Source organism: Sinohyriopsis cumingii, chromosome 2, assembly GCF_028554795.1.
Source record: "Sinohyriopsis cumingii isolate HCF-2022 chromosome 2, ASM2855479v2, whole genome shotgun sequence".
NCBI lineage: Eukaryota > Metazoa > Mollusca > Bivalvia > Unionida > Unionidae > Sinohyriopsis > Sinohyriopsis cumingii.
Window position 1 is genome coordinate 139,305,833 of NC_142962.1, and position 20,427 is coordinate 139,326,259.

The 20,427-nt window shown below is 34.4% G+C and overlaps 1 protein-coding gene across 5 annotated transcripts in view; it reads right to left on the bottom strand.

Moving 5' to 3' along the window:
* Nucleotides 1-1,281: 1,281 nt before the first annotated feature.
* LOC149805932 (FAD-dependent oxidoreductase domain-containing protein 2-like) overlaps nucleotides 1,282-20,427 on the bottom strand; it is a 100,762-nt gene continuing 81,616 nt past the window's right edge. For all 5 annotated transcript variants that reach the window (XM_089950716.1, XM_089950719.1, XM_089950717.1 and 2 more), the window contains 3 exons: nucleotides 20,066-20,231; nucleotides 17,971-18,209; nucleotides 1,282-12,575 (listed from right to left, as the gene is read on the bottom strand). In XM_089950716.1, coding sequence (XP_089806842.1) covers nucleotides 12,307-12,575; nucleotides 17,971-18,209; nucleotides 20,066-20,231 — 674 coding nt within the window. In that variant the 3' untranslated portion in view covers nucleotides 1,282-12,306. The remainder of the gene's footprint in view (nucleotides 12,576-17,970; nucleotides 18,210-20,065; nucleotides 20,232-20,427) is intronic.

The window sequence follows — 20,427 nt, forward strand, 5'->3', positions numbered from 1 at the left end:
GAAAAGATGACTAACAAGCATAAAAATCTGTTTAAAAGGCATATGTACAATTATGAGATTTGCTGCCAGCTGGTGGCAAAGATGTTGATGATTGGCGAGATTTTTCTCCATCTTTCTTTCATACAAAATAGCAGTACTTCTGTGGATGTTGCAAGATCATGGGCAACTCCATGCAAAGGGGGACTGACAAATACTCAAAAAAGAGTGAAATTAGTCATGAATCTATTATATTGTTGAAATATTAATCCTTTGCATTGAAATATTATGACAGCAAACAGATCCTGGCATTCTGGTGATAAGGAATTAATCTCTGATGTCCATTATTAGCATTAATATTATTATCTTTCTGGGATAAAGGGCCATAACTCACTTAAGTGATGGAAACAAAGAGAGACAACCCCCAAAATAAAAATTTACATTGAGTTTATGTACATGCTAGAACATTACTATATACTGAACAGTACAGAGATAAACTGTTTATATGCAAATACCAAAATGAAATCCATGATTTGTTAAAATGGCAAAAACCAAACTAAAACTGGAGGATAGGCTATCAAATCCACTAAAGGCAAATGTTCACAGGAAAGGCAGCTTAAATATTAAATGGCATGAACATCATGACAACTAGCTGCTGGGTTACATGGGTTCTAATGTGAGATGGACAGGCTTGTTGAAGTGGATGGACAGACAGAGAAATGGACAGATAGAAAAGGTAGCTTCCATGGGGTTCCTGCATCTTGAATTGCAAGTGTAACTAATAGAGGCTGTGTGAGTTCTGTAAGAATGTTGTTGTCCCCATGATCCTTTTTTACATCCTCAGGGCATTTAAATTTTTTAATTTAAATATATTAATGACAAATGGCCAGAGGAACTAGTAGACACAAAGACGCAGTTATCACATTCAAGAGGGCTCTCAAAACTCACTTATTTCGACTGCAAGAACAAACTTAAAGACCTAATAATGTTTCCTACCTTAAATATTCTCAGCATGTTTTTTAACGTTTTCTAATTTCATGGTGTTTGTTTTTGTAATCATATCATTATATGTTTTTTATCTTATAGGTGTTGTCTAATGTTGTAAATCGCTTAGAGCTTCTAAAGATTAGGCGCTATATAAAGTTCTCATTATTATTATCTATATTTTAATTTGAAAAATATTGGACACATGCATTTGATAGGTAATAGTCTGTGTTGTAATCATTTGTCTTTACTGTGATAGGGAGAAAGAGTGCATCCCTTACAAAAATAATTTCTGTACCCAAAAAAATATGAAGACTTCAATAAAATGAATATGCATCTTTATTACAAAATATATTTATACATGTGTTTCATATACCAAGACAATACTGAAAAACAATTAGATACCAAATCACTAACAGATTTCAAAGCTCAGCAAAAAATAGATTAACATAAAGTTTAAGGGGGTCATGGTTGTGTATATTTTTGTTTTTAGTACATATGCTGTTTAAGTAACTAACAAAATGCCTTCAGTCTCAGATGAAATGAAACTAGAGTATGTTGTTAATGTCAAACAACAGTCATTATCCTCATAAGCTTCTTATGGTAACAGTACAGATACAATTATAATATAAACCCTGTACAAATATCCATTTGTGATTTAAGAAACTGACAATTTAGTCAGCTATCGCTAACAAAGTAAATACAACATAATATAGTTGCAATGCTGCCACTATGACCCAGTGAATTTCACTATAACAAATAATGAACCACAGAATGTAGAATTATTTGTTTTACAACTGACTGCAACTTTCTTTTGCAAAATAATTCTTTCAGTAAAAATAAGATAATTATGCACATTGTCTAGTTCACAATCTAATGGAAACAACATGGCTGCTATAACACAGCATATTGACTGACATACATCAGCACCTAAATGTGACCAACATAGACACTGACCATTACACAATGTCTCAGCATATCAAAATCTACTGTCTGCTTGAAGTATTGGTATGCAAGAACAGTGGAGACCCTGATATGCCAGCACATAATGCATATGTGGATCCAAGTCTATTAAGTACAAGTAGATCTGGGTCTGTGCTGCTGTAGTTGAAGAGTATTAAGGTCATGAATATGAATTACCTGGGGCATAATAACTGCAATTCTCGAATATTTACGAAAAGCAAGTTTTACAAATTTTAGTGAAATATTGGCAATAACTTTGTACACATGCAAAACTGAGTATGTAAATTAATTCAGTTTGGTGAACTTGAAGCAAAGAAACAAGAAAGACATTTTCTATGTATCAACTGCAACAGTATAAAGAATATAAACAGTTGTCTGAAGAATCTATTATATGGTCTTGTCAGTTGTGACATCATACGTGAGAAGTGATCCAGCCTTATTGTAGGACAAAGGCCACATACCTCTGACAATAATTATCTTGCTTTTGTTGGAAAACCTGTACCAATCCAAAATGTACAAAATAATGTAGGCTTTATTCCTTTGCTATTTGCATTGTCACCCAGCCATATTTGTCAAACTTATAGGGATTTTAAAGGGAAACTATAAGCGAATATACAGAAAAGAGAATTGTGTTTTTTTTATAGAGATTGATATTGAATGCAATGATGGTTTGGAGGCTGCTTAATATAATACATCAATGACCTTAAATGATACCCTCGCTGTGACATCCATGACTTGAAATGGCACCTTTCTTGTCAAAGATACTCTCACTGTGACATGCTTGACCTTAAATGATGCCAGTAGTATAACATGCATGACCTTAAATGACACCCACACTGACATGCTTGACCTTAAATGATACCCTCACTGTCACATTCTTGACCTCACACGATGCCCTCAATGTGACATGCATGGTGTTAAATGACACCCTTATTATTGTACATGACCTGCTTAATGCAAAGTGAAAAACATTTTTTCTACAATTACAAGCAGAAACCTGACCCAAGCATTAGTGAGTGAGTGAGTGTGAGTGATATGGATATTTAACATAGCTTTAAATTTTTTTATAGTAATATCGCTAAGATGTCTGCAATGTGGCAGTTTATAGTGATGTCTAGCACTGGGGCATCATGTCGCAGACATGTAGCATAATGTCCCACCCAGTCACATTATCCTGACACCAGGCTGACCAGTCCTAACACTAACCTCTTACTGCTGAGTGCCAAGCAAGGCAGCTGTTAGTACCATTTTTGTAAGTCTTTGGTATGACTTGGCTGGGGATCAAACCAATGACCTCCCACATCCGAGGCGGACGATCTAACCACTAGACCACAGGAGCAGTTCCCAAGCATTACTGTATTTCTTATTCCCAAAACTATGTAACAAATAAAGTGAAATAGGTCATCACTTAGCATTCAATATAAACATATTCTATTATATAATGTTTTAGACTGGACTTCATTGGTCCTTGACACAGTAAATAAAAGAAAAAGCAGAAATAAGGAAAAAAAGAGAATCCCCATGTCAATGAAGTTTGATAAATAGACAAGAATCAATGTTTGAAAATATGACAGTTTTGTAATTTAAATTTTACTCTGTAAAATTACAAAATGAAAAAGAAAATATGTTTGATTACTGATTCTATATCTCCAAAGTTTAACTGCACTCTTTACAAATACCTAAATGAAAAAGCAGAGTTTTGATACCTGAATCAATGTTCCCTTTTGATACCTGAATCATTGCTCCATTTTGATACCTGAATCAATATTCCCTTTTGATACCTGAATCAATGTTCCCTTTTGATACCTGAATCAATATTCCCTTTTGATACCTGAATCAATGTTCCTTTTGATACCTGAATCATTGCTCCATTTTGATATCTGAATCAATGCTCCATTTTGATGCCTGAATCAATGTTCCCTTTTGATGCCTGAATCATTGTTCCATTTTGATGCCTGAATCATTGCTCCCTTTTGATACCTGAATCAATGTTCCATTTTGATACCTGAATCAATGTTCCCTTTTGATACCTGAATCAATGTTCTCTTTTGATACCTGAATCAATGTTCTCTTTTGATACCTGAATCAATGTTCCCTTTTGATACCTGAATCAATGTCCCCTTTTGATACCTGAATCATTGCTCCATTTTGATACCTGAATCAATGCTCCATTTTGATGCCTGAATCAATGCTCCCTTTTGATGCCTGAATCATTGTTCCATTTTGATACCTGAATCATTGCTCCCTTTTGATACCTGAATCAATGCTCCATTTTGATGCCTGAATCAATGTTCCCTTTTGATACCTGAATCAGTGTTCCATTTTGATACCTGAATCATTGCTCCCTTTTGATACCTGAATCAATATTCCCTTTTGATACCTGAATCATTGCTCCCTTTTGATACCTGAATCATTGCTCCCTTTTGATACCTGAATCATTGCTCCCTTTTGATACCTGAATCATTGCTCCATTTTGATACCTGAATCAGTGTTCCCTTTTGATACCTGAATCAATGTTCCCTTTTGATACCTGAATCAATGTTCCCTTTTGATACCTGAATCATTGCTCCATTTTGATACCTGAATCATTGCTCCATTTTGATACCTGAATCAATGTTCCCTTTTGATACCTGAATCATTGCTCCATTTTGATACCTGAATCAATATTCCCTTTTGATACCTGAATCATTGCTCCATTTTGATACCTGAATCAATGCTCCATTTTGATGCCTGAATCAATGTTCCCTTTTGATGCCTGAATCAATGTTCTCTTTTGATACCTGAATCAATGTTCCCTTTTGATACCTGAATCATTGCTCCATTTTGATACCTGAATCATTGCTCCATTTTGATACCTGAATCAATGTTCCCTTTTGATACCTGAATCATTGCTCCATTTTGATACCTGAATCATTGCTCCATTTTGATACCTGAATCAATGTTCCCTTTTGATACCTGAATCAATGTTCTCTTTTGATACCTGAATCATTGCTCCATTTTGATACCTGAATCAATGCTCCATTTTGATACCTGAATCAATGTTCCCTTTTGATGCCTGAATCATTGCTCCATTTTGATACCTGAATCATTGCTCCCTTTTGATACCTGAATCATTGCTCCATTTTGATACCTGAATCAATGTTCCCTTTTGATACCTGAATCAATATTCCCTTTTGATACCTGAATCAATGTTCCCTTTTGATACCTGAATCATTGCTCCATTTTGATACCTGAATCAATGTTCCCTTTTGATACCTGAATCAATGTTCCCTTTTGATACCTAAATCAATGTTCTCTTTTGATACCTGAATCAATATTCCCTTTTGATACCTGAATCAATGTTCCCTTTTGATACCTGAATCAATGTCCTTTTGATACCTGAATCAATGTTCCCTTTTGATACCTGAATCAATGTTCTCTTTTGATACCTGAATCATTGGTCCATTTTGATACCCGAATCATTGCTCCATTTTGATACCTGAATCATTGCTCCATTTTGATACCTGAATCAATGTTCCCTTTTGATACCTGAATCAATGTTCCCTTTTGATACCTGAATCAATGTTCCCTTTTGATACCTCAATCAATGTTCTCTTTTGATACCTGAATCACTGCTCCATTTTGATACCTGAATCAATGCTCCATTTTGATGCCTGAATCAATGTTCCCTTTTGATGCCTGAATCATTGCTCCCTTTTGATACCTGAATCATTGCTCCATTTTGATACCTGAATCAATGTTCTCTTTTGATACCTGAATCAATGTTCCCTTTTGATACTTGAATCAATGTTCCCTTTTGATACCAGAGTCAATGTTCCCTTTTGATACCAGTCAATGCTCCCTTTTGATACCTGAATCAATGTTCCCTTTTGATACCTGAATCAATGTTCCCTTTTGATACCAATGTTCCCTTTTGATACCTGAATCAATGTTCCCTTTTGATACCTGAGTCAATGTTCCCTTTTGATACCTGAATCATGATACCTGAATCAATGTTCCTTTTTGATACCTATATCAATGTTCCCTTTTGATACTTGCATCAACATTTCCTGCATGTTAACTTTCTAATAATAAAGTTAATCCAAAAGAAAGTGTATTAAAACAATAGAATAATGGTTTTAGTGTTTTCTAAATCAAAGTTCAAACTCTGTGCTAAGAAAGTTTTCATTAAATAGATCAGGAGGCTTTACAACACATATAGATACAAAAGTAAATAAATTATACAATCCTTTAAAACATAGCAATAAGTGCAGATGATAATAAAACAACAAATATGAAAACAACCAGACAACCATGGTACAATTGGCATCATGGGATTGTTAAAACCATGATCTATTTCCATACATGACAAATATGAGGAGTTTTATGTATGCTAACCAAAGAAAATAAAAAACGGAAATATTTTTTTTTAAATAACCGTACCAGCAGATACTTATGTATAGTGTTATAATAATGTAAATTCACTTTCGTTTATTGAAGGTCAACTTTGTGAATTTCATGACTGCAAAAAACCTTTAAATCAAAGAGGATTTACTATAAAGCTTGGTACCACAAAAAGGCATTTAGCTATAAAGCTTGGAACCACAAAGAGGTCATAGCTTTAAAGCTTGGTACCACAAAAAGGCATTAGATATAAAGCTTGGAACCACAAAAAGGCATTTACTATAAAGCCTGGAACCACAGGGAGGCATTAGCTATAAAGCTTGGAACCACAAAGAAGTAGGAGCAATAATGCTTGGTACCACATAGGCATAACTATAAAGCTTCATATCATAATGAAGCATTAGCTATAAAGCTTTTTACAATGGTACAGGCCTCCTTAGCTGAACTTTGTTTTTAAGTAACTAGTCCTTATAACTAAAGACAATTTAATGAATTTGATTTGATTATTAGCCAGTCCACACAAAACCACAAGGATAACAAACAATACATTATAGCACACACATATAACATACATCAGACACCACAGATTCCTGGCAAGGATCACTTTCTATAAGTAATGCTCCGAAACCAGCAAGGGCTGAAGAGCTATTATTACATTAGAGTAGGATGCTGTACAAAACCCTAATCAAAATTAATAAAATATTTCTCAAAATTCTGTTTACATATTTTACAAGCACAATATGCACCATGGGGGAAACATGTATACTTGAAAAACCTTGAAAACTTTTGGCACTAGGGGGTCCTCTCTATGATGGAGCCTGAGAGGGACCACACCAATAATCTATAAAGCTTGGTACCACAAAGAGGCATTAGCTATAAAAATTGGTACCACCAAGAGACATGAACCATAAAGATTGGTACCATGAAGAGGCATTAGCTAAAAATCTTTTTACCATAAATATACATGAGCTATAAAGCTTGGTACTACAAAGACATTTTGGATTGTATCATTCATCATCATCATCATCAATCTTATAACCCAAGAGGTTATTGTGGCACCACAGATGACTTCATAACCAATTCTCTCTATCTTTCCCTGTTCTATACTGCCCTTTGAAAATATCCAAACCCCATGCCTGTCCACTCTTTAATGTTATCTTCCCACCTCTTTTTTTCTGACTACCTCTGCTTCTGCACCCCTGCAATGTGCCTTGCAAGATTGTTTTTGCCAGTCCAGATGATACTGAGACATGACTGTACCACTTCAGTTTGAATTTTGTCACAGTGATCAAAAGGTCTTCATAGGGTACAATGGCTAGTTGGATCCTGTTTTGGACCTCTTTGTTGGTTACATGGTCAATGTATGAGATGCCCAAGATCTTGCAGTAGCATCTCATTTAGAGGTGTGAATCCAGCTGTGTAGATCTTACGTGAGCATCTATGTTTCACAAGCATACAGAAAAATGGATATGTCATTCGAGCGCATCAGCTTTATTTTGGAACCAAGAGCAATGTTGGTGTCCTTCCATATTGATGTCAACCTTGTTGATTTCCACTGTTGTCTGGGCAATCCTGCAATGTATTCTGGCTTGGAGTCTCATGTCATAATTGATCCCAAGTACTTGAAGCTTGTGACTGTTTCCAATTTCTGCCCACTGACCTTTATTTCTGCACTGAAGCCATCTTTTCAAAATTTCAATACACATTTTGTATCTCGTGTCTATTACCCAAGCCACCTTCCAAATTTCAACAGACATTTTGTATCTTGTGCCTATTACCTAAGCTATCTTCCAAATTTCAATAGACATTTTGTATCTTGTGCCTATTAGAAAAGGTTCTTTATTTTCAATCCCACATCGTAGCTCATACCTGTAGTAAATAAAGCCCAATATGGAATGTAATGATTCATATGAGCTACGATGTGGAATCGGAAGTAAAAAAACCTTTAGTATTATACACAAGATACAATCTGTCCATAGAAATTCAGACAAATACTTAGCTGACTAAAAAAGGCAATTTTGAAAACTGTTTATGCTGGATTACAATAACAGCTGTCTGAAAGTGAAGATGGATGCTCAGGTTGACCAAGTATATAATATTTTTCTTCCCTAAGGTATGTAAGCCCTTAAAATCAGTCCCACCATTTAAAGAATGTTGGCAAACACTTCCTTGCACATGATTTATATGCATCAGTCTGTCGTGGAAAATGGAATGTAACGACAAAATAAAAGAGTCTATTGGGGAGACCAATGCCCTCGTGTCCAAAAACAATTATCCCAGAATTAGATATAATCCATTTTCTTGTTTTCATCTGCCGAGTATTGAAATCATCTAATATTTTTGAAAGGAAATCAGCCATAACTGTAGAAGCCATATTTGATGCATAATCAGCACCATTTTTTGTTCAGGACAAACTAGATACCGTTGGATGACTTTAGGTGAAAACCACCAAGTCCATATGGGCATGCATTCAGAAGAATCATTGACAAGATTTTCAATATGTTCATTGTGGTAGCCATATCTGAGGTTAGATTGGCACTATTTTCATTCAGGGTGAACGAGATATCATAATTCGTCTTCTGGTGAAAACTCCATGCCAATATAACTTTCTGCTCAGGAGCAGGAGCAATAGAAAGATTTTCAAGATGGCTTTCATGGCAGCCCTATTGGACATAAGATTGGCACCATTTTCATTTATGACCAACTAGACATCAACAAGAAATCTTTCAATGACAACTGAATTTTAATATGACCATCTATTCAAGAGGAGTGGCAATAAGATGATTTTCAAGAAGGCTCCTTTTGTGGCCATACTGGTTATCCAAGTGGAACCATATCATTTCTGGACCAACTAGACATCATACGAAGTCTTCTGGTGAAAACCCCATGTCAATACAACTTTCTGTTCAGGAGGAAAGACAATACAATTTACAAGATGGATGCCCTGACAGAATTATTGGACATTGGATTGGCAACATTTTCATTTGGTACCAACTAGATATCTTAAGAAGTCTTTTAGTGAAAACCCCATGTTGATACAGCCATCTATTGGAAGGATTTGTACTAATATGATTTTCAGGATGACTGCTGCTGTGGCCATAATGGATGTCCAAGCAGCACCATTTTCATTTAGGACTGACCAGACTTAGAGATGAACGTGTTTGTAAAGTTTCATGGCACTCCTTCTGGTAGTTTCAGAGTAGCAATAATAAATTTGTGGTGATGGACAACAGGCCATCCCATAAACTCTCCTGGTCTATGACCAGTAAAGCTAATAGAAAGCTATTTCCAAGACAGAAGATTCTTGGTGCTGATGTTACTGGTGAAACAAACATATAGCTAAAATACAAAATGTTACTCAAGAATGATCATTAGGTCAGTGTGACCTACTCTTAGTATGGTTGAGTTAATCTCCATTAAGAGTCAAAATAGCTAAAATACAGAAGAAAAAATTAGGTAACAGTGTCCTAAGTTTGGCATCGGTGAGTTAATCATGACAATTTATTGATATACCAATATTCATGAGTGTTGGTGAAATATATACGATACTGAGGATATATTAAATGGACGACTGAAAAAACAAGTTATTCAAATATGAAAACTGGGTCACAATGATCTAGTTTTAATGTGGTTCAGTTACTCTGAGATGCAGTAACATACCATGTTTTATCAGTATAGGTGAAAGTGTCCAAGACAGTGAGGACATAACCAAAGGAATGAATGAATACAAAATATACTGGCACAATGACATAACACACCAACCACCCACTTTGCTGGTGAGAGGATACAAATTAACTGTAAAAAAGAAACTTTCATGGGTTAAGTATCATTCTCTCATAAACATATGCATAAAGTATTAGTACTTAGACCAGCTTGATTTATTTCAAAGTAGCATAAATTAAACAAAATAAAAGTAAAATCCGTGTACAAGATTAATCATGATAATATATCTGTAAGAAAGTAAATAAAGCACTATATTTACAGGAAATTACTGTGACAAAAGAATGAAATTCAGGAAGGATATTCAGATGAGCTTGAGACACAGTGATGATGAAAAGACAGCAAAAAGTGAAAATAATAAAATCCATTTACTAACAACACCTCTAAAACTATATCCACTAAGGATTATGAATTTTATGATAATTAAGTAAATGACTAATTATATAGGGTAAATACTTATTTGTGATTTTTACACTGAAGCATGCCAGTAACAGTTATATAGCATTTGATGGAGTCAGTATATATGGATCACATTTAACAATCAATCTTAACTGGGTGGTTTTGTGACTTAGTTGCATGTAACAATACTCAGTTGAATATAGATAGCATAGCATTCACCAAAAGCAATACATTAAGTACCCTCTACAATGTTCATAGAATGCAGAAAGTCCATATTGTTATTTATATCATAAAGTATACCACACTTAAACATATCATTTAGTGATTAAATTACATTATTGGCATTATTATTAACACATTCATTTTTTAACATTCTGAAGGATAAAAATTCAAAATCAACAAGCATATCAATTAATTTTTTTAAAAGGACACATTATGGAATCAGTTTCTTTTCACACTGCCATCTTTTTTTAACATTTAAATTTTTGAAATCTTTTTTAATTAATAGTATTCTTTCCTCCATTTGTTAAATCTGTGCTCTTGGAAACAGAAGTACCACCATGTTGGCCGATTCTGTGCATCGGGTAATTCTGAACAATGATACGTCATTTCTGTAAACATTGGATCTCGTGTTATTTTGGGTCAAGAATCCATTATGTATCAAGAAAGAACGATCATACTTTAATTAAAAGTGATAGTCATAAAGTGTACAAAAATATCCCACATTTCAACTCAAAATGCATATGAAAATGTGATTTCTGAATGTCAACATGAAGTTCCACTCCATGACCTTCTTGAACCTGTAACCCAGAAAATCTTATTTACTATGTATCATTTAGAATCATACAAATAAATACATTAATTAAGAGATGGAAATGTTTACCTTAAAAAAATTCTGAATCTTAATCCAAGATTCCAATTTTGCAAGGAGTTGTCCCACACATACAAAATTGTTTGCAACCCAACGTGTCAACTTGTCGCTAGAATGGGAGTCTCAAGAAATTCTCCATCATATTGTGTTTCTGAATTCTTTAGTAACTTTTCTCCATAAACATAACGTTGCAAACACATTACATCCTATTCATTGTTGTTTCTCTTCCGCATAATAGCTAATTTGACTAATTTTTTTACAAGATCAGTTTAGTATGCTTAAAATCTCTTGCCATTTACTGGCATTGTTATGTTGAATTTTGTAAAACTAGCTATAAACCTGACCTAATTACTTAACTAAACTGCTGACAGAAACAGTCCAAAGTAATTTATTTCATTTCCATAGCCCAATGGATAAACAATACATCTTTTTAAAGCTGGGCACAGAATATGCCAACATATCGCGAGTCATGAAAACACGGGGAGTGGTATCCTGTGCATCCAAAATTAATATTATTCTGAACAGAATATTCTGGTAACAATTGTATGTTTTCAAATGGTAACAAATGCAATGTTTTGTTTTCATCAATTGGTCAAATTCGGTACAAGTTTTGCTTTGTTATTGGTGACGAAACCTTAGGTGCACAGAAATGTCCAACAGCACTGTATATATGTAATCAGTTTTAGGTTATGTCACTAATATACATCTTCAAACCATATCTTAACAAGATTTATCTCCCTTGTGATATCCAATGTATTCTGATAGTGGATGGGGAAGATTTTATTACAGCTGCTTCTTAGTCCATCAATCTGTCTGTCTGTACAAGTCTGACATATCTACTTTTCATCACAAAATATTATGTATTTATGTTTTAGCTTAAAGATTTATCCAGAACATGCCAAGCTAACGATAAACATAACAATGGACTGTTACAGATACTTTACAATTATTTAAAACTCGTATTTTCCAAGTGCAGAAATCCATTTTTCACAGGCTAATTTGTTTATATTTTAGCCAAGTTTTGAACCCATCCCATGTCCTTTCAGAAAGAACTCTTGACAAGTTAATGGCACAGTGGTGCGAGTCAAGGCATACTCCATACAAGTTTCCCAGTGGAAATTCCTCATGTCGGTGTCAAATATATTTTCCAGGAAACGCCGGAGTGGCAGGATGTGACTGTTAGGTGCATCCCAGGTTGTGAGGAAATCTTCCATAATGTGATGCATGGCCTTAGGAGTAGGAAGATGTTTCTTCTTTCCTTTGTATTTCATGTCTTCCTCTGAAAGAATAAAATGTGAATGGTAAGGACTTTTGGGCCAGAAGGTCAAGGTTTAGAGTCCCACCAAGGTCAATGCTATTGTGTTCTAATACTTAACATCCACTGCCCTCATGGCAATGTGTGGCAGCTCTCAATTAACTCTTGTACAAAAGACATTCCAATGGTTTATTTGCATATCTGATGGGTGTGAATAGCTACGTAATCACATCTAACTGGACTTGTTTCATGGCCAGACGTGATTCGAGTCAGACAGTTGTGTAGTTTTCATTATTTATCACAACTTACATTTCTTAGCATCGCTATGTCATACATAGCATAATGAAAAAAATCAATGATACTGATGTTTCTTTTAAAGGAGAACAGTGGAAAGAAGGGAGGATATTATTTAATATTTATAAGAATATAGCAGCATATCAAATCTGGTTTAAATCAAACAAATCTCAGTACAATTATGCTGTGAAAGCCAAGTCAGATGGGTATAAGCCATGATGCTGAAAATAAAACTATTACAAAGATTCATTAATATTAATCTGCATGCTAAATAAGGATGAAATCCAACAGATCTGAAATTAATAACCAAACATTCAAATCTCAATACTCAAACAAAAAATCAAAGCCAATATTCAAACAAAAAATCAATATTCATATTTGTTTATCTAGTGAAAAGCAAGTAATCAAATGACATAAGTCCTAAAAAATGTGCTTCCTACTGCACTTGTTTTAAAATTAGGGTAGGTACTAGGTAGGGAAAAAAAGTGCAAGGGACAGCAACAAAAAAACCCAGGGATAGTTGGCTGACCAGAAATATATATTTGTTTTTGGCTTCATAGGTTTGCATTTTCTCCTAGTACTACCAACTCTTTGACCTGCTAGCACATTCATTTTTGTATCAAAAGTTTTCTTAAATTCAGCTGAGTCATCATCTTGAGAAAAAAAAACTTACATGTCATACCACCATTATGTAAATAGCGCTGAAGGCCAGCAATTACCTTTGTATTTGGAGGGTAGGGGCTCCCTTCTTTCTAATGTATTTTCACAAACAAATCTTTGAAATCAGAAATTTAACCATTAATTATTCAAATGGGAATTATGCTCTGAAATCAAGAGAATATCTTCTTGTCAAGCATTTAATGTCTATGTTGAGACTTTCAAGCTATTCACTTGGAGTTTTTTTTTGGTATGCTCTGCTTCTGTTGCCTGTTAATGTCTGCAGCTGACAATGGGGATGCAAGAAAGTAATTTACTACAATATTCTGGGAGTCCAGATCCTGTAAGTGAATGTATAAAATTTGTGCCAGACAAACAATATAATTCAGAAAGTCAACTTCTGCAATCGAGACTGTAATTCAGTGTCCTTATTATTATGATCAAAATACAAAATTCTCAACAACAAAGGATTAGGAGATAAAACAAGGCCAATGACAGCAAAACAGACTTTTTATTGAAATAAAGCTTCTATCTTTCCTATATATTAACAGTTCTGTTGAAGCTGAGGTTTAATCTCTCAACTGTCACACAAACTTGCTGACATAAAGGTCGAAGATCAGGGTACTTGAAGTAAAATCTCCTGTCTGATCATAAGAAGTCTTCTGTTGACTGGATTATCATGAACTCTACACATGACTCACTGCCCCTCAATGTGAACAGAAGGTGGTGACATTCTTTGATGTTTACAAAGCACATCTCAGGGAGAAGCTGATAGTTCATCAAAAGAAAATGGCATGATACCTATGTGCCAGCCAAATGCAAGAAACTCCCAGATTTATTAGTAAACAAATTCTACTGAATGATGCTTTTGTAAGTGATATCCAGTTCAGATGACTGCTCAGTTAAATGAATGGGAAATGTATTATCAAATATGGTTTTTACTGACCTAAAAACACATATCCATATCCATATAACAATTAATGCAAATGGGAATATCCCCACACAAGACAAAGTATCACCTAGAACATACTTGGTTAAAATTGGACTGATCTGATAATTGTTAATTCAGCGTTTAATTATATACATGTATTAGAAATGTAATAATAAAAATGTACACTTTTTGTTCAATTTGCTCAATGGAATAATACCCAGTACATGTGATCAACAAAATGAAGGATGTAGTTAAAGTCTTTCTTATTTATGAAATGACTGATATCTGAATCATACTTGGTAACGGCTTTCACATTCATCTACCTATTCAGTATGGAACAGTGTAAAACAAAAAAGATAATGCAGAGCCTTCGTCATCAATTCATTACACTGGATATTTTCATGGACAAATAGCACTAATGCTACTAATTTTATTCAAAGATATGTGTTTCAGAAAAGGCACACGCTGACTGACATATTGTTTTTCTTTACTGCTTTCAAGTTCTCAGATGTTTCCAAATTACCTTGTACTGCATCAAGTTTTATTCAATATTCATGATTACAAATGGATATAATATATGCTCTTTGAAGAGAAGGAAACAAATCATCAGAAATTTTGCATTTATTATTATTACATCAGATTGCCATTACATTTATATAGAGTTCTGACTAGGGTAACATGGTCATATTCCAACCAGTAGGGCAATTCTGACTGGGATGTATGCCCTGCTGTTTACAACAAAAGATATGCAAATTACTTGCTGTGTTCTTTGTTTTTATTTGTGCACATGCACATATGCAAATTAGTAAATATGTTTCCAGGTGACTAGGGCATCGCATGACAAAATGAAGTAATTGCCTCATTATTCTCTTGTCCATGCAAGGTAAGAAGCGGCATTCATAAGTTTTTTTATTCGGGACCCTAGTGAGGCATCAATCATCCAAGATTTGTACAGCTTTCAAAAACATAATATAGATGTTATCACAGCTTTAAAATAATGCTTTGTCTTGCTAAAAAATTAAAAATTGCACAGTTTTATGACAAATAACAATTGTATGCAATGTTCTGTATAGTGATGGATTTACCCCAGGTTATTTTTCATAAGAGGGCAATTCTGACCAAGAACACAAGCTTATAGAAAATATAGAATTTTGATTAGTTTGTACTGAACTTTGAAGAAAAAAACCCAGGAATAAATATGTAATTAAAAAAAAACATTAAAAAAAATTAAAGGTATAAATCTAAATAAAAATAAAATATTAATTCTCTCTACAATTATCTCTATAACATTGTCTACAATCATCTATATAGCAATATTGCTTTCTATCTGCTATCTCTCTGAAACAAACAACAATCAAAAGCTTTTAAATCTGTCAAGATAAACAAAATCTTTGCATTTTACAGATGAAACTTGTATATGTACGGTCCATATACGGTGGTCGGAATAAGCCACAACAAGGTCGGATTTACCCCCTGCGTATATAGTCATAATAAAATCATTTTTCAGTAAGAAGAACTCAAATTGTAGTTGTCAATTTCATCTAAACGACCTCAGTGGTTGGAATATGACCAGATTACCCATAGCTTTCTACAGCTAGCTCAACTGCCAGAAGGCGATGCTACTTAGAGTTACCTGGTTAAATGGGGAGAGGGGTAAAGATGGGCAACTTAATCCTTTAGTGAACAACAGTGCAGTACATTTCATGGCTCAGCTTCTCTGTAAAGATTTTTGATTGGTATTCTAAAGGCTTTGTTTTAATTGGTAAGCTTATACATACATAAATTATTATGATTAGTCCTAATTTTACTGCTTTTGAGAGACCACTATTCACAATGTCAAAGCATAGGGATAATAATGATAAAATCTGTAACCCTTAGCTGGTGTTTGCAGAGAGTATTTGCTGAACATTACCATGAAGCAATATACTGAAGACTATTTGACATTGCTGGAAGCTGAGTACAAAATGAAGAAGGAGTGGAGGATTCTCAAGTATATCGTGTACAACAATTATAGAGGACTCAAAAGATAATTACTAACAAAACTAGTTTTAATGAAAGGACAACACAAAAATGATAGAAATTTAAGGATCCCTGATACTACATGAATTTAATGTGGTTCATGGTACAAAATGAAATTAACAGGGAGAAACATGGAGGCAAAATATGGATGTGTCTTTCAAAAATGTACCTCCTGGCCAATTATGAACTGCTGTTTAGTACCTGACTTGCTGCACATTGCCACTGAAATACTTTGTAAACAAATATTACAAAAAATGACAATGCATAGCAATGGATTTGAAAGTGAATCCAAATCTGACACTAACCTGACACCAAACACAAGTACCCAATCTTAAGTTAATGGCATTAAACCCCATAGCAACAAAACGCATCTATTTTGCAGCCAGACCTAGGGGTTAATAGGCATCACTTGGACAAATTTCATGCACTTCAAGCGAAAGAGCTTTCTGTCAAATTAGGTCAAATTCTTCTAAGCTGTTCTTTAAAATAAGTAAATTAAAGTTTTCTACTCTCCACTTTTAGTAATAGCAGCCATATTTTATGGTTGATTGGTATCATTTACATTTGGACTTAAAACTCCTTAATATCATGATGCTTACTGTCAAATTGGGTAAAATTCTGATCAACAGTTAGATGACGTTTTATTTCTATTTTTAATATATACATGCAGTTTTTATGACATCATCTCTCTAAACATGACAGCTATTTATGCCAAATGCTTTCTCTTCAATTAGGCCTAATTCTGTGGAGAAACTATTAAAGTTAAGTTCCTTAAGTTCTGATCTCAGGCTGGTGTTTTTTGTCAAATTTAGTATAATTCTGCAGAGTGGTTTCTGATCAAATTCTTTATGATATTTTTGTATTTTTAATAATAGTGCCTGTATTTGAAGGCAGATAAGCATCATTTTGTATAAACTGGGGATGCCCATCCCAAGATGACGCCTGTGAAATTTGGTTGAATTCTTTTGTACAGTTTTGGAGGAAAAGATGAAAGTATTGGTAGATGATGCATAAAACATGAAGGACAAAGGAGTATAATGTAAGCTCACTTTACCTTAACAACCAGAGAAGTTAAAAACAGGAATGTGTTACTGGGAAAGATTTCCACATACCCATAGCCAAGCTGGCAGTACAAAGTACATTGTATATATTGAGGTTAACTGTAGTAGTTAACTGCAATCCATTTTAGAATGAGGCTAAAATGGGGATTCTGGGTTTATTTTCAGATCATTTACAGATGGTGGGCTTGTGTTGTGATGGCCTCAAATGAATCCATCCATCCAGTCATCCCCTAGTGCATCCATTTTAAGTGTTATCAACACGTGAAAAATTATGAAATATTTGTCCAATAATGCCTCCATACTGCAAAATAATTGGCAGGTATTGTCAAGAATTTTTAGATGGCAGTCAGCTGGTACTGCCACATTATTTTCACTCTGCAAGAAAGGCCCTGACTGCATGTGCCATTTTATTATCATTATTATTAATAACACTGTAAAACTGATAATAAATGGTTACCTGTTGGAAGCCTGTCAAAGTAATACAAACATGGATGAAGGAAGTTGGAATTATGGGCATCTGAAGAATCTAAACTTGGTTTGTAAAATGTGAAGATGTCACTGCCAGGGATAGAAAAATCTTCCCCATATTGCATGTTGATCACAAGGACATTCTCTGCCTCATGACCAGTCTTTTCAGGCAACTCATGTAGAAGGTTTATGGGAAATTCCTCAAGGTAATCAAACTCTGTATTGTTTCTGTAGGGGAAACAAAGAAAGATCTAATAATATATTCAAGTCAAGTCTATTATCTGAAAAGGTTCTTATGGTAGTATTAAGGAATTATCAATGTTATGAAAATTTAAAAAAAACTCATTTTGCTACAAATGTCTTACAGATTTATGTTGGTAACTTTAACACAGCATCACGACTTTCTGTTGGTAAATTTAACACAGCTTATGACTTCCTGTTGGTAACTTTAACATGGCCTAATGGCTATCTGGTGGTAACTTTAACACAGCTTATGACTTCCTGTTGGTAACTTTAACACGGCCTAATAGCTTTCTGTTGGTAACTTTAACACAGCTTACGACTTCCTGTTGGTAACTTTAACATGGCCTAATGGCTATCTGGTGGTAACTTTAACACAGCTTATGACTTCCTGTTGGTAACTTTAACACGGCCTAATGGCTTTCTGATGGTAACTTTAACACAGCTGAAAGACCTTCTGCAGGTAACTTTAAGTGACTAACCCTTTTTATGCCAAATATATTGTGTCACGAAAACATACAATGGTTTACAGGTATGGGGATTTCAATGGTTTCCATCTTAAGACACCAGTTACTGTGCCCAAGAGGGGTAAAGACTGACTCAGAAATGTATACTAAATACATATATAAATTCTCCATTCATGCCAAGTGCATTCATCTATACTTTAGGGGTGGCTTTATGAAAAGTTTTTAAGTTATAATCCTCAAAAGCCAGAGTCCAATGTAAGATAAGGACAGACAGAATCATGACCAAAGAATAATGTTGGTTATAGTTCAAAACATGGTTTTCTGTCGACTTACGCAATATTCCAAAAAATAAATCTAAAGATAAATGCATACATTATTGAAAATTAGTATTGATGTACAAATTTGGAGTGAACTTTGACATTCCTGACCCACCCACTACCCTTAGTTGGGCAGGATTCATTTGGATGAAAACAAATTTAATCTCCACTCCCCAAACAGTATGGGCAACAAGGTTCATCAAATTTCTATCATTAGTTTTAAAGTTATGGACTTGGAAACAATCAATCTCCACTCTAAACAGTAAGGGTAACAAATTAGTTTTAGAGTCAAAGACTTAAGCAAACAAATTCAATCCAAAGGGTAACAAGCTTTCATCAATTCCCACTCCCTAAACAGTAATGGTAACAAGTCTCATGAATCCCCATTCCCTAAATGGTACAGATAATTTTCATCAAATTCTAAAGAGTTATGGAATGGAAGAAAAAAACCTTTAACACTGAGTTGATGTAGACAAGAACACCAATGATGCTGATGAAAACAATGACTATGACATCTGCATTAGGACGACTCACATTTTTTTTCAAAAAGGCAAGAAACAGGAACATGGCTCAGGGACACTTTTGGATTTGGTTCAAAACAAAGTTAGCTGTATACTTAAGCAACATTTCACAGATAAATGCAAATAAGCATTGATTTCTTTCATAATATGTAGAAATTAGGAATGACCTTTTACCTTCCCACCCCTTCGTAAGTGGAGTAGAATTCACTTTGAAGAAAAAAATCAAACCCCAACTTCCTAAAAAGTATGTGAAGGGAGTTTCACCTAATTCTCATTGATAGTTTTAGTGTTATGAATTTTAAGAAAAAACTTAAACACTGAGTTCATGCTGACAACAACATTAATAATGCTGATGACAACACACACTGTAGATTGATATAGTATTTAAAAGTAACTATATTTAATCAGGTAGGCAAAATGTGCAGCACTCGTTCATATGTTTACACAAAAATGAAAAGCGGAGACATTGAGTACTGTAGTCAGCAAGGACTGAATATGCATATTCTCTTGCTATTGCAAAGATCTAGGCACAAACATACTTTTTAAATATGACAACGTCAGCAACCACAGACACCATCTGATAGATCCCGGAGGCTTCATTCAGTCTCTTTAATATGACACTTAGTAAATTTGTAACTGGCTGCGTGGTGATGGGCCAAGGGACCTGGTGATACCTCCACTCCAGCAAACGATGCAAGGCACGAGCTGAAACGTTCATTTGATATATTGTACCACCAGTAAATGAATACACTACATAATAAACAGCTGTGAAATACAACTTACTGTACATGCAATTTGGAAAATTTCAATTATTTTATTCTGGATTGACATAAAATCAATAAAAATAAGGAATTAGTTTCATATATCCTTTTACCTACATGTAAAGTTTCATTGGTATCAG